Genomic DNA, 14,709 nt, shown 5'->3' on the forward strand with positions numbered 1-14,709 from the left:
AGCTGAGTGCTTCTATCAGCCTGTTTTCTGACCATGGATTTCAAAAGTCGGGTAGTCTTCCTTCATCTCATCCCATTTCTGATCCTTTTGGCCCAGGTTGGCAGTGTTTCTGTTGGGATAGAATTCTCAGAAACCTTGCATGCATAGGAGTGCAGGGGGTGCAGGCCATCATTCCTCATTGCATTTTGCCCTAAGCAGCAAGGAGATGCCAGGCCACATTTTTCACCCTTTAAAGACTTTTTTAAAAAAATGTTTTATTTATTTTATTCATGAGAGATACACACACACAGAGAGGCAGAGACACAGGCAGAGCGAGAAGCAGGCTCCATGCAGGGAGCCTGACTTGGAACTCGATCCCGGGTCTCCAGGATCATGCTTTGGGCTGAAGGCAGCGCTAAACTGCTGAGCCACCTGGGCTGCCCCATTTTTCACCCTTTAAACGTCTCCTCAGCTAGGGGCGCCTGGGTGGCTCAGTCAGTTCAGCACCTGACTTTTGATTTTGGCTCTGCTCATGATCTCAGCATCCTGGGATTGTGCCCCGAGTCAGGATCCCCCCTCTGGTGGGAGTTGGCTTGAGATTCTCTCCTCCTCTGCCCCTCTCCCTGCTCACATGCTCTCATTTTCTCTAAGTAAATAAATCTTAAAAAAAAAAAACAACAGAATGTGGTACATCCACACCATAGAACATCATTCCATCTTAAAAAAGAATGAAATTCTGACCCATGCTACAACATACTGAACCGTGAAAGCATATGCTAAGTGAGATAATCCAGACACAAAAGGACAAACTTGGAATAGTCAAATTTATAGAGATAGAAAGTGGAGTGGTGGTTACAGGGTGTGCAGGGAAGAAGGAATGGAGATTTATTGTTTAGTTAATAGAGTTTCAGTTTGGGATGATAGAGGTGATGGTTGCTATAATAATGTGAATGTACTATATGCCGCTGGATTGTACATTTAAAAATGGCTAAAATGGTAAATTTTATGTTGTGTGTATTTTGCCACAATCAAATGAAAGAAATGTTTGCTGGAAGAATAACTTTGTATTTTGGGACATTCTAATTCCAGATGCCTAGAATATCAGTCATCAACTTCTAGTTCCTTCAAATCCTCACAAAAACAAGAACAACAGCAGTATTCCCTTATTGAATACTTAATATATGCCAGGCACTATGCTAAGCATTTTGTGTGTATTATTTTATTTAATCTGCACAACCACCTTGTAGGAGATATTGGAATCCCCACTTTACAGATGAGGAAATTGAGGATCAAAGCTGGTAAGTAACTTGTGCAGAATCACCAGCTGAGAAATGGAACACTGAGAAATTTTCTGCAGAGCCCAGGCTGTTTATCACTTTGCTGTGCTTCCCTGAAAACCTCTCTCAAACCTGTGAATCCCATGCTTTGAAGATCAGGACAGAAGGTGCCCTCTGATACAGTGTCCTCAAGCTTTTCTTAAAGAGGATGATGGCCAAGACTTACATAGTGCCTTCTAGTGTGCCTGACAGTACTTTACATATATTAACTCCTCTAATTCTACAGCAGGCCTCAGAGGTGGGTGCTCTTTATCCTCATTTTACTGAAGAGGAAATGAGGCACAAGGAGGTTAATTTACCTAAGTCATAGAACTGGGTTATCATCGCAACAAAGTAACTCAGGCTCTCCCCCACCCTCCAATTTTTAAGATTTATTTATTTAAAAATTTTTAAGTATTTTATTTATTTATTCATGAGAGAGACAGAGACAGACACAGGAAGAGGGAGAAGCAGGCTCCATGCAGGGAGCCTAACGTGGGACTCGATCCCTGAACTCCAGGACCATACCCTGGGCCGAAGGCAGGCACTAAATCGCTGAGCCACCCAGGGATCCCCAAGATTTATTTATTTTAGAGAGAGAAAGAGCAGGAGTGTGGGAAGGGCAGAGGGAGAAAGAGAATCTCAAGTAAATTCCCTGCCGAGCATGGCGTTCCATCTCATGACCCCGAGATCATGACTTGAGCTGAAATCAAGTGTCTCACCCTTAAATGACTGAGCCACTCAGGCGCTCTGACTCAGACCTTTTAACAACCTCTTTCTTTTCCACTCAATCTGGTTGATGCCACCTGAAGGGCAAAGTGATCAACTCTGCCTAGCATCTGGATGGGACCTTATTCACTTGCTCCACCTTTGTCTGATAATTCCAGTGTCTGTGGAATAAATGCATAAATGAGCAAAAAAAGGGCTCCCTGCTGCTTTCAGCAGAAGCTCTCAGCTTCACCATGCTTCCGCCAGTTATCTGACTTATCTCTAACTTTTTAAAAAGAGATTATTTATTTATTCATGAGAGACACAGGCAGAGGGAGAAGCAGGCTCCATGCAGGAAGCCCAATGTGGGACTCGATCTCAGGTCTCTAGTGTCACAACCTGGGCCTAAGGCAGCGCTAAACCACTGAGCCACCTGGGCTGCCTTGACTTATCTCTAACTTGATGAAAGTATTTTGGGTTCTCCAAGCAGACATGCTCTTCAGGTGCCTTTCATTGATACCTGAAGGTCTTGTGTTCTTAGTTACCGGCTTTCATGAATTATTGGCAGCATCTAGAAGCACAGACATGCATAGAGGACAAGATAAATGAATGAGGAGGAAATTTTCATAATACCCCAGGGTCCTTCCTTATATCCCCCGGTGAAGCATCCTCTGTTACCTGTGCCAGAAACCTTACTCAGCTTAATCAGCCCGGATCGAGCTCTCCTCCTGCATCTTTGGGCGGTGAACGCATGTATCCCTGTTGGCTCGAGGTCTGAACCGGGTTTGGGCTGGGAGGCGCTGCTCCGCTTGCCCACCTCGGTCTCCAGTATAGTAGAATGAGTCGGAGCCCCAACAGTCCAAGGGAGCCTTGGTGTGTTTGGGGGCATCCGCCTGCCCATGCACTCGGCCCCCTGCCCGGGTTTTCAGGGGGAATCTGCAGTGCCAGGCGCTGGGAGGCAGCCGGCTTGGGGGTTCCTGCGCGCACACATCTTGGGGCTTCTGCATATTCATGAGGGAAGCCGAAAGTCCAATGTTAGAGGGGGGAGAAATAGTAATTCATAAATATTAATAAAGGCAGGCCACATGCCGCCTGGAAGGCTCTGAATGCTAACGAGTCGATGACGTCGGGCCTGCGCGTGCCTGCGGGCGGCTGCCGGAGCGCGGGCGCGCCCCCGAGGCCCCGGGCGCGAGCGCGGGGAGGGGGCGGAGGGGGCGGGTGGAGGAGGGGCGCCGAGCCGGGCGCCGGCCGAGCTGCGGGGGGAGCGCTCGCTGGCTCGCCGCTGCCGCCGCCGCCGCCGCCGCCGCGCTCTGCTCCGGCCGCTCCCCGCGGCCCTGGATGGGGGTGTCCCGCTGAGCCCCGCGACCCGCCTCCCTCCGCCAGGACCCGCACAGGTGCCGTCGCGGGGGCGACCTTAGCCCGACCGACCCACTGCCGCGGGTGGGGGTTGCACGGGGGGGGGTGAGGGAGGCCCGGCGCCCGGGCTTCTCCGCCGGCGGGTCCAGGGGCGCCGCCGCCCCGCACCCCAGCCCGTCCCAAGCTGGACTCGGACCCCGAGAGCCCCGCGGCGGTCGCCCTGCTGCCCAGCCCTTCGCGGGAGCGCGGCGCCCGGGCCGGGAGCCTGGGAGGACGGGCGCTTCCAGCATCATCAGATCAGAGCCTCGGCCCCCCAGCCAGGCCTGGCGTGCGTGTGCGTGCGAGTGTGTGTGTGTAAGAGAGGGAGAGCGGAGGGAGCGCTGGGGGCCGGGGGCCGGGGGCCGGGGCACCGGGAACGCTGCCGGCTGGTGTGGGGCAGTGGGTCTGCGCCTCCTGCCAGGACCGCCGCCTGCCCGGCCGCTCTCCAGCGCCGCGGGGTCACCTGTGCCCCCGGAGCCGGAGCCCGCTCCCGCGCGCGCCCCTCGGCGGGGTGCCGGGCCGGTCCCCGGGACCGTGCATTCCTGCAGTGTCAGAACCGCTGGCAGCCGCCGCGCACGCCGCGGGAGCGATTGTCTCACCACGGAGCAGGTCGGAGGGAGGACGCGGGCGGGGGCGGGGCGGGGCGGGGCGGGCGGGGCGCGGGCGCTGCCCTCGGGTGGGCCGCGGGGCGCGGGGCGCGACGGAGCCCCCGGGCGGCCGCGCCACCCCCGCCCGCCCTCTCGCCGCTCGACCCCCGCGGAGCTCCCCGCCGCTCCCGCGTCCCGCTGCCGTTTGGCCGAGGCCCGCGGGGTGTGCGTGCGGCCGCAGGCCATTGTGCAGCCGGGAGAAGCCTTCCTCTCCCCCCACGGCCCCGGGGCGGGGCGGCGGGGAGGGCGATGTGCAAGGAGGGTGAGCGGAGCCGCGGGAGGAGGGAGGGGGGAAGCGGCACCGCTCAGGGGTTGCTGACTTCTTTGCAAGCAGACACTCTGTTTCTGTGAAAATGGGAAGCTGGCACGATCGTCTCTACGGACCGGTTTTGCTGAGTAGCGGTGGGACAGCTGCGTGGCTCCAGCAGGGCAGATTTCAGGGGTGAGGCGGGTGAGGATGGCAATCAGCTGAACTGCGGGGCAGGTAATAGGACGAAGGGGGAGATGGACCGGGGCCTCCTAGGAGGTGCAGAGGCCCAGCGGCGGGGAGGCCCTGAAGTCTCCACGGCTCCCGGCTCCCGCTCCGCTCAGCTCCGCAAAGCAGGGAGTGAAAATTTGTTACTGCGGCCCCAAGCTGCATCATGATGCTGCAAGGGAGAGGCTCATGTGTTTCCTACTGGGTCTCTGTTAAGCTCGGAGCCGTCTTTTCTTTTCCAAATTACACCACCTATTGGGAGCCAAAATAAACGGAATAGATTATAGGACATAAACTATAGCCCTGTAGCTTGTTCTAGGATAAAGAGAAAAAAAGACAAGGTGACCCTTCTGTGGTTCCCTTTTTCTGCCATTCTTCCTGCATTTTTTTTTTTTTTTCACATTGATTTTGGAAGTGTAGAGAAAAGAGGATAAGCTATGAATTGTATTAACCCTAGCTTTTCAGGGAGAAGGCCTCCGGGATGAGCTGTGAATGAAGACGAGGGGTGAGCTTGCCAGGCTGCAAGAGTGGGACGTTTCTGTGGGAGTGCAAAGGCGCCCCACCAAGAGAGAAGAGCAAAAAGAAAGTGAGCTACAGAAAGGACAGAAGGGGCACCGGTTCAGGAAGGGCTGCCAGCGCCAACCCAGAGACCCCTCCCGGAGCCAAGCTCTCATGGCCTCTGCCACAGCCCGGGGTCTTTCTATAAATACCTGGCTCAGTTTGGGTGTTGAGTGACTTCCAATTTCCAGAGCAGGCTTTCTGGTTTTGTTTCGTCTCCAGGTGGCCATTCATGCAGAGCTTCTTGGCTTCTGGGTAGTGAGCTGATGAAAAGAAAACAGGCTACATTATGGATTGTTCTGATGGCCACGTTTCTGAACTCTAGAGCTGTGATATCCAGTTCTTTTTTTATAATTGTCTAGGTGAATTCATTTTCTCTGGAGGCTGCCTGGGCTGAGGATAGGTGCTTTCAGCATAATCTTCCTGTTGCCCACACCCAAAACTCAATCTTTGTCTTAGATTCTGGTTGGATTACCCTCTTGTTGCTGGTTAATAGTATAGATTGTGCCATTGCTAGTTTACTCATTCCGGCTCCCTCTTCTCTCTTAGAGAAGAGTATACATCCAAAGGGAGTGTAAGTATCTGGAACATCAGCTGGTTAGCTTTCATGTCTTTCTGAAATGGGGCCAGTGTTCCAAGAAGTTTTGACCAAATATATTGAAAAAAAGGTAATAAAATTTACTTGGCGATAGTTCTCCCATTTGATCATTTATTGGACATCACATATGCCATACATTGTGCTTAGCACTTTCAAAGATTATCTTCATTACTCTACAAAATAACCTTCAAGTTAAGTACTATTTTATTTTTTTAGGGATTTGTTTATTTATTTGAGAGAGAGAGAGAGAGGGCATGAGCAAGGGGAGGGGCAAAGGGAAAGGGAGAGAGAGAATCTTAAGCAAACTCCCCACGAACGTGGAACCCGATGTGGGGCTCCATTTCATGACCCTGAGATCATGACCTGGGCCCAAACCACGCTTAACCGACAGAGCCACCCAAGTACCCCTAAATATTATTTTAAACCTCCTTTTATGGATGAGGAGACTGAGGCACAGACTTTTTAAAAAGATTTTATTTATTCATGAGAGACACACAGAGAGAGGCAGAGACATAGAGGGAAAAGCAGGCTCCCTGTGGGGAGCCCGATGCAGGACTCGATCCCAGGATCCTGATCCAAAGGCAGCCAAAGGCAGATGCTCAACCACTAAGCCACTCAGGTGTCCCCTAGGCACAAATCTATCAGAGGCTGATAATTTGATGGAAGTCTCACAGCTAGGAAGGGATAGGATCAGCATGAGAACCTGGAGTCCAGACTCTCCTGGAGTCCAGACTCTTAGCTATCACAGATTCCAGCTCTAGTCCACACAAATCCTTCATCTGTAAAGCCTTCCTTGCTCCCTATTGTGCTCTGCGATCTTTTCTCAACTTACTTTGGCACTCACGGATTCTCAATCTTTTTTGTGCTTTGGCCCATTTGGCAAAGTAGAGCCTATGGTGTTCTCCTTCAAATATGTTTTTTTTTTTTTTTTTAAAGATTTTATTTATTCATGAGAGACACAGAGAGAAAGCCAGAGACATAGACAGAGGGAGAAGCTCCTCCCTGTGAGGAGCCTGATGTGGGACTCCATCCCAGGACCGTGGGATCAGGCCCTGAGCTGAAGGCAGGTGCTCAACCGCTGAGTCACCCAGGCATCCCTCGTTCAAATATGTTTTTTTTTTTTAAAGATTTTATTTATTTATTCATGAGAGACAGAGAGAGAGAGAGAGAGAGAGAGAGAGAGGCAGAGACACAGGCAGAGGGAGAAGCAGGCTCCCTGCAGGGAGCCTGATGTGGGACTTGATCCCAGGACTCCAGGATCACACCCTGAATCAAAGGCAGATGCTTTAACCGTTGAGCCACCCAGGCATCCCCTTCAAAATATTTTTAAGTACACAAAATATAGTTATATTTAAAGAGCCCTTTTAGGGGTCTGTAGACCCTAGATGATGAATTCTTGACTGGCAGTTAGTTGTGTATTGCTTTATAGCTGTGTTGTCCAATATGGTAGCCACAAGCCACCTGTGGCTAGTCCAAATGGAAATGTACAGTGAAAATACACTGGATTTCAAAGACATGGCATGAAAAAAGAATGTAAAATGTTTCACTAATATTTTAAAATGTAGATTACATGTTGGAATGCAATCTTTTGGATATAGTGAATTAAATAAAATGCATTATTAATATAGATTTGTATAATTAAGATTAACTAAGTTAATAAGTTATTAAAATTAACTTCCAAAGCTGTTAGCTGTACACCAACATCTTCATATTTTAACAGATCGGAAAATCAGGACTGGGATGCTTGTCACTTAGCTACACTTTGGCAGGTCTGTTTGGCTCTTGAGCATATGTTCTTTCTAAGATATCATACTGTTTTTATATATCTCTTTATCTTTACATCTTATCATGTGGCCTTTGCAAACTGTAAATATGTAGAATATGTTTTGACGTGATGCGACGGTAATTGGCTTAAACCTAGTATAATCCCAGTAAGAGGTAGCCAGGTCCTTGCCTGGCATGAACTTTGCCTCACTTATTTAGAGTTTAAGTTTTATAGGCAGAGATGGAGACTGGTACTTGCCGGGCAAAACCCATGGTTTTTAATGCCTGTCTGGTTCTCCTCAGCTGGTAGTTCCAATTTCAGCATCTAACTGGATCACTACTCATGCAGAGAGAAGAAAAAAGTTTGGTTACCTTTCCATGTTACAGGGAAGAACGTTGAGTATATAGAGAAAGGTAGATAATAATGCTGCGCTGTCTAAAATTGAAGATGAGAAACTGGGGGTACCTGTGTGGCTCAGTCGATTAAGCATCTGCCTTTGGTTCAGGTCATGATCCCAGGGCCCTGGAATTGAGACCCACATGGGGCTCCCTGCTCAGCTCTCACTCTCCTCTGTGTGCTCTCTCTTTCTCAAATAAATTTAAAAAACAAATGAGAAACTGTATGTGGGGGACAGATGATCATTTTTCAGTGAGTGCACATTGATTGATTGCCTTAGCCGCAGAGCAGTGTATGCTCAGAGCCATGCATGATTTCCAGGGGACTTCTGTGCCCTCGAGGAATTTAAATTAAAATTGGGGAAGGGCTTGAATAGCCACACAGTTGGATAAACCACAGTCGAAGGCAGTGTATGAGGAGGACCCGGAGATGTGGAAAGGAAAGCAGGCCTGAGTGTGCAGCTTTCCAGCATGCAGTGCCCGAGATGGTTTTGGAGGCTGACCTTGGAGCTCGTGGCCTTATCCTCTCTCCTTCAGGATAACCAATCGTTTGGTCCAGTCCTCTAGCCTTAGACATAAGCTCTGTATCTTAGTCTATTATTTGTTGATGAGGGTAGTAATATCCAGGTCTGTGAATCCCTATCCAAAAGCCTTGGGGCCAGGCATTTTAGAAGCCAGTAATAGAGTGTGCATTCTGCATAACATCTCCTGGGGACTGGGGCAGCAATCACCATAATTTAAAAAAAAGTAATATTTCTGCAGCAAAAACACACTAAATGGGATAAATTAAAACCATAAGCAACTTTATATTCACATAGATCAGGTTTGGTTGCCAAGCGAGGTCAGGTCAGGTTTTGCCACCAAATAGGTTATGAAAGACTTCTGGTTTTCAGAGCATGTGGTTAAGGAGGTGGACCTATGGTGGTAATAATAATAATAATAATAATGTGGACCTATGGTAATAATAATAACAACAACAATAATAAATGGAGAACATATGGGACAACGATGTTTACTATCTTCCAGACACTGTTCTAAGCACTTACACGAGTTTACTCTTTTAACCTTAAGACAGTTGCTTTAAGATGATTATTTCTGTCTTGAGAAAAATAAAAGGAAGCACAGAGAATTAAGTCACTCATGAGGCTGCAACCGGTAGGGGTGGGACCAGGGTGCAAACCTGGGCAGGCTGGTCCCAGAGCTACATACTTAACCACTCTGTCTTTTGGAGCAGGGAACCAGAAGCTGGTACGTCTTCAAAGTTTACTCCACGTAGGTTCTTCACACTGATGACACCATTTGAAAGCCTCACATGTATGATAGTGAGGAAGTGCGGCAGCATTGGGTACCTGGGAAGTTAGAATCTTCGTTTTCAGAGGGATAGAGTCGTGGGATACATGGCGATGGTTCCTCGGCAGAGCTGGCGCAGTAGCCCAGTCCAAGCTCACGTCACCTTGTTTTTTTCTCCTAGGTAAACGAATCCTGAAAGTGGCAATTGTCCCATTGCTGTGCAAGAATGGAGGCCCCACTGGTGAGTTTGGATGAAGAGTTTGAGGATCTTCGGCCCTGCTGCTCAGAGGGCCAGGAGGAGAAACCGCCGAGTTTCTATGGCTCATCGCCCCACCATCTAGAGGACCCCTCCCTCTCTGAGCTTGAGAATTTTTCTTCTGAAATAATCAGCTTCAAGTCCATGGAGGACCTCGTGAATGAATTTGATGAGAAGCTCAATGTCTGCTTTCGGAACTACAATGCCAAGACGGAGACCCTAGCTCCCGTGAAGAACCAGTTCCAGATCCAAGAGGAGGAGGAGACCCTGCAGGATGAGGAGTAAGAAGTCTTAATTGCCCTCTGTTGCTTCAGACACAAGCCCGTAGACTGGGGCTCCTTGACGTAGAACTGGTTTTTGTCTGTGGGTTCACAGCCCATCACTTACCTTTTTCTGTAGTGGGGCAGGGTCCTGGTAATTGCTGACATTATTCTGCTGTGTTCCTTTACAGCGACCTGTAGAACTTCCTAAAATTAAAACCTTAAAAGAATGACAGATTTTTAGAATATAGGTTTTCTTAGATATGAAATGGAATTTTAGGAGCATGATCCATTTTAGTGTCTGTCTTCAGTATTCTTTTTTTTTTTTTTTTTAAGATTTTATTTACTTGAGAGAGTGGGGGGAGCCCACAATCAGTGGGGAGAGGTAGAGGGAGAGGGAGAAGCAGACTCCCTACTGAGCAGGGAGCCCGATGAGGGGTTCAAACCTAGAACCCCAAGATCATGACCTGAGCCAAAGGCAGACACTTAACTTTATTTTTATTTTTTATTTTTTTAAAGATTTTATTTATTTATTCGTGAGAGACAGAGGGAGAGAGAGAGAGAGAGAGAGAGAGGCAGAGACACAGGCAAAGAGAGAAGCAGGCTCCCTGCAGGGAGCCGGATGTGGGACTCAGATCTCAGGTCCCCAGGATCCCACCCTGGGCTGAAGGTGGCGCTAAACCGCTGAGCCACCCGGGCTGCCCTCAGTTTTTTTTTTATATCAGTAGTAATCCACCCAGGTATTAGAAATAAGGACCATGGGGGAAAAAAAGTAATTAACTGTGACAGAGGAATCTTGTCACCTGAATAATTTGCTTCAAGAAACAGCAGAATTGTGAAAATCACCTGCTTACAACCCCCCCTCAGGACTCCAAAGTCATCTATAAATGTTAAGATATGTCCAAATAAGAAAGCATGCAAAGTGAACTGAGAGCCCAGGGAATTACCTTGGGCACAATAAAGGGTGGTAATTAGGTGACATGGGTTTTGAGTATGCGGATTTCCTGTGTCGCTCACCAGCCACCTTCTGGGGTCTTCACATGAGTCAAGAAAAGGGCTTTGAGTAAAGCGCTGTTTGAGGAGTGACTAGAAAAAGAAAAAGAGGGGGACCGCTGGGTGGCTCAGTGGTTGAGCGTCTGCCTTGGGCTTAGGTCGTGATCCCGGGATCATGGGATCAAGGCCCTCATCAGGCTCCCAGCAGGGAGCTTGCTTCTCCCTCTGCCCATGTCTCTGCTTCTCTCTCTGTGTCTCTCATGAATAAATAAACAAAATCGTAGAAAAAAAGAAGGGTATAATTCGGTGCATAAATTAAGGAAGGGTGCTTTGGGCACTTAGTAAAAATAGGCCTGAATTCCCTGTAGAGGTAAAATATGCATCGATTGTTCTTAAGGCATCACACAAGAAATGTCAAGTAGTTGTAATGGAACCTTGGAACAACTGGGCTTCCTTTTCTCTTTTTATGAACTTGAGTGGGGGCAGGGCGGGGGGAGTTGCCCATAAATAAGTGGGGTAAAAGGACATGTCCTAGGACAAGGGAGCCTGACCTGGGTGAGAGGTAGCTGGTTACTGGATGAGCCTGTGAGTGTACAGGACCTCCCTGTCTGTCTCACGCACCATTATATCCCCGTGCCTAATACAGGGCTTGGTGTGTCGTAAGGAATCAAAGTAATATTTTTTGAATGAAATACTGAATGTCAAAGGAATTGGGTGAGCACTAATAGCTGGCCTTGTAGGTGAAGGTAATGCATTCCCAGAGCCACACCATTTCCTTCTCTCCTTTTTAATTAATGTTGGCCTGCAGTCATGACCAGAGAGAACATTTTTACTCTGGTGACCAGTACTGTAACTGTGGGCTCGGTGTTTTAATTCAATTTTAAGTTTCAAGCTGATTCTTCTTAAATTCAGAGCCTGTTATGATTTGTTCGACTACTTTAAGTCTCAAAAGAATGGCTCTGGGGCTTCATTATACAGGGTTTTTTTTTTTTTTTCCCCACTGCCTGGTGCAATGAACTAGAAATACAAAGACTATGAATTATAATTTTCATACTCTTTGCTAACTCACTGTGTGACCTTGGGCTAGTCACTTAACTCAGTCGACTGCGTGGGTCCTCATCTTTGAAACCTCCAGAGCTCAATCCTGATGAAGCGAGGCTAAGGACTTGGAAAGAACCTAATTCCTTACCTCACCCAGGCTGTGCTCTGAAAATGACATTTTAAGATGCGTCCCATTCCTTTTGCTTCCAACAAATCATTTCTTCCCTTATCTAACCCTCCCTACCCTGCGCCTCATTAAGGATGAAGGCCCAGTGAGCAGGTTCTTACTCTCTTCTAGCGCATTAGCAGAGGCCACTCAATGTTAATTACCGTCACATGGGGTTATTGGTCTGCTCACCCTGATTTTTCTGACTTGCCTGCCTCATTGACTGCCTCAGCTAAAAGACCAAAGGTTGAATAGTTCCTTAGAGATAAAGTACAATTTGGGGGTAGTGTAGAGGGACGAAGCCAGGAGTAGAGAAATTAACACTGCGCTTTCTAACCAGTGCATCTAGACCTTTCCAACTTTTTTTTAAAAAAGATTTTATTTATTTATTCATGAGAGACAGAGAGAGAGAGAGAGAGAGAGGGACAGAGACACAGGCAGAGGGAGAAGCAAGCTCCCTGCAGGGAGCCCGACGTGGGACTCGATCCCAGGTCCCCAGGATCACGCCCTGGGCTGAAGGCGGCACTAAACCGCTAAGCCACCAGGGCTGCCCAATCTTTTCAACTTAAAATAAAAATCAGAGTTAAATTGTACATTGTGCCTATAGATACCTATCCAGATTCCTCAATTATAAAATTATGATGAAGCAAAAAGGTAATTTACTATCTAATCTGGTTATGAGTCTCTTGAGCATAGCTTGTAATAAACTTGCTTAGGTTTGGTATTGGGATGGGTATTTCATCCACAAACGGATTGACCGTGTTTTGGTTGGGTTAGAGCTAGATAATGGAACCATAAAACAAAAAGCTGTGAAAATCTCAAACCTCCTTAAAGATAGCACAAGTCATAAAGCGATCGCAGTAATTCCCTTTAAAGTTTGGATTTCTTTCATTCTCACGTGGAACTATTTGCTAATAGGGAATTGGCTGAGATGTCAGCTTAACTCCATGTCAGGGCATGGAAGTTTTGGGAATTACGGGAGAGTCAAATTTGAATAGCTACTTCCTAGTTTTAAGTTTAGAAACTTCCAGAATCTATTCTTTGCATATGTGTGATCATCCTTTTTTTTTTTGGTTATAAGTGAAAGGGGAATGGATGGTCCTCAGCCCATTGCTTGCCTCACTGGGGCTGCAACTGGCCCTCTTATAGGCACCCTGGACACACCAGCCAAACATGCGAGAACAATCACTTTTTCCTGTTCTTCAGATAAACTATTGGGTTAAAGGTGTAAAAAATAAAGTCCACACAGGGAGGCTCCTATCTGGCTCAGCCAGAAGAGCATGCGAGTATTGGTCTGTGAGTTCGAGCCCCACGCTGGATGTAGAGTTTACTTAAAGAAATAAAAATTTAAAATAAAATAAAGTCCATACAGTAAACAAATAACCTCGTAGTCAGCCAGACTTGAAGGTGAAGACAAGTAAATACCAAATACTCAGGACAGAGAAAGCCAAAGTAACTGATTTTCAGCAAAGTTATTTCTCTTCTCAGAGGTTCAGTTTCCCCAGAGGGCAGAGGTATTATTGATTCTGTTTAAGTCCTTGAAAGAATCTAAAAAGTTGTCCAAAGCCATCTGTACTAATAATAATTCCTAAGTATTAACTGTGAAAGCACACTCATGTGAACACACAGCAGAATGTGGCTGTCGGTTTGATTGGACGCAAAACACTGGACAAGGGCAGTAGCCAGCCGAGAGGGTGTTTAGGGAGATGTTATCAGATTGGAATTCTAATAAGCCCTTTAGGCTAGTTGTCTGCCTTAGTGTCAAGAATAGGTACCCAGAGGTGTGTGTGTGTGTGTGTGTGTGTGTGTGTGTGTGTGTCAGAATTCACAGAGCCCTGATGGCCGTGTTGCCAGTAGACCCAGATCTTTGTATATGGGGTTTCTCCCACCCCGTCCTGTGCAGTCTGTTCCCCCCTTGCTGGCCTCCTTTTCCAAGTCCCTGGTGTTATATAGGGAAAGATAGTTTAGCCAGTTCCACGGGCACCTGAGCCCAGGCCGTGAGGCACACACACCAAGAGCCTTTTCTGTCATTACGGGGAATTGCCAGTGCCATGGCAGCATCATGACAGGAATGGAGGCAACCTGTTTAATCTTGGCCCTTTGATGACAAAATCAAGGAGTTGACATTCAGAGTCTCCCTTCCCCCAGATAAAAGTAAGCAGCAGGGGCTTCTCAGGGAGGTGGAATTCCACGGTCCACCTCAGGGCGCCCCGAAGAGGGAACAGATTCCTCCCCAAGGTTCCTGCCTGTGGTAGGATAGATGGCCTCTCCGGGGAGGAAAGGCCTTCCCTTCTCTTCCTCACAGAAAGCTTTGTGTTTTGCCCTCCCACCACTGGCTCTTCCCTCCTGTGGCTGCGGCCTGCCGCCAGGGCCCTGCCTTCCATTTAACCTTCGCTGGGGCAGGAGAGCCAGACAGGAAGCAGTCACGCACCCCGCTGCCCCTGCCATTCCTCCCTTTGTAGACTCATGAAAGCACCGTGTCCGAGGATAATGTAGTTAGAGACCGTTCACGCAGAGCTGGTTTCTGAACTGCTGTTCAAGCTTGTGATTGGGAACTTGGAATATTATTCTGATGCCCGTGCCAGTACCAATCATAAAATGATAAAGCATTGGAAGAATTACGTGGTTGGGAATGTAGGCTCTGTAGCCGTGTGGCCTGGATTCAAATCCCACCTCTGTCATTACTGGCTGGGTGAACTTAGACAAGTTAACTGACTTCTCTGGTTCAGTTTTTTTTTTTTTTTCCTCCTTAGGACCTGCCTTATAAAGTTGTGAGGAGAGAGTGAATTGATCCACACGAAGGTCTAGAAGAGTAGCTGCCTTCTAGTCAGTGCCCATTAAGTGATGGCTGCTAGTGTTGTTACTGT

General features: G+C 48.0%; 1 protein-coding gene across 6 annotated transcripts in view; it reads left to right on the forward strand.

Moving 5' to 3' along the window:
• Positions 1-3,254: 3,254 nt before the first annotated feature.
• FEZ1 (fasciculation and elongation protein zeta 1) overlaps positions 3,255-14,709 on the forward strand; it is a 43,423-nt gene continuing 31,968 nt past the window's right edge. For 3 of the 6 annotated variants that reach the window (XM_038535738.1, XM_038535742.1, XM_038535743.1), the window contains exons 1-2: positions 3,255-3,397; positions 9,308-9,663. In XM_038535738.1, coding sequence (XP_038391666.1) covers positions 9,353-9,663 — 311 coding nt within the window. In that variant the 5' untranslated portion in view covers positions 3,255-3,397; positions 9,308-9,352. Of the gene's footprint in view, positions 3,398-4,322; positions 4,530-9,307; positions 9,664-14,709 lie in introns of those variants that run through there. The other 3 variants (XM_038535740.1, XM_038535741.1, XM_038535739.1) reach the window with 3 other exon arrangements.

This window comes from Canis lupus, chromosome 5 (assembly GCF_011100685.1).
Source record: "Canis lupus familiaris isolate Mischka breed German Shepherd chromosome 5, alternate assembly UU_Cfam_GSD_1.0, whole genome shotgun sequence".
Lineage (NCBI taxonomy): Eukaryota > Metazoa > Chordata > Mammalia > Carnivora > Canidae > Canis > Canis lupus.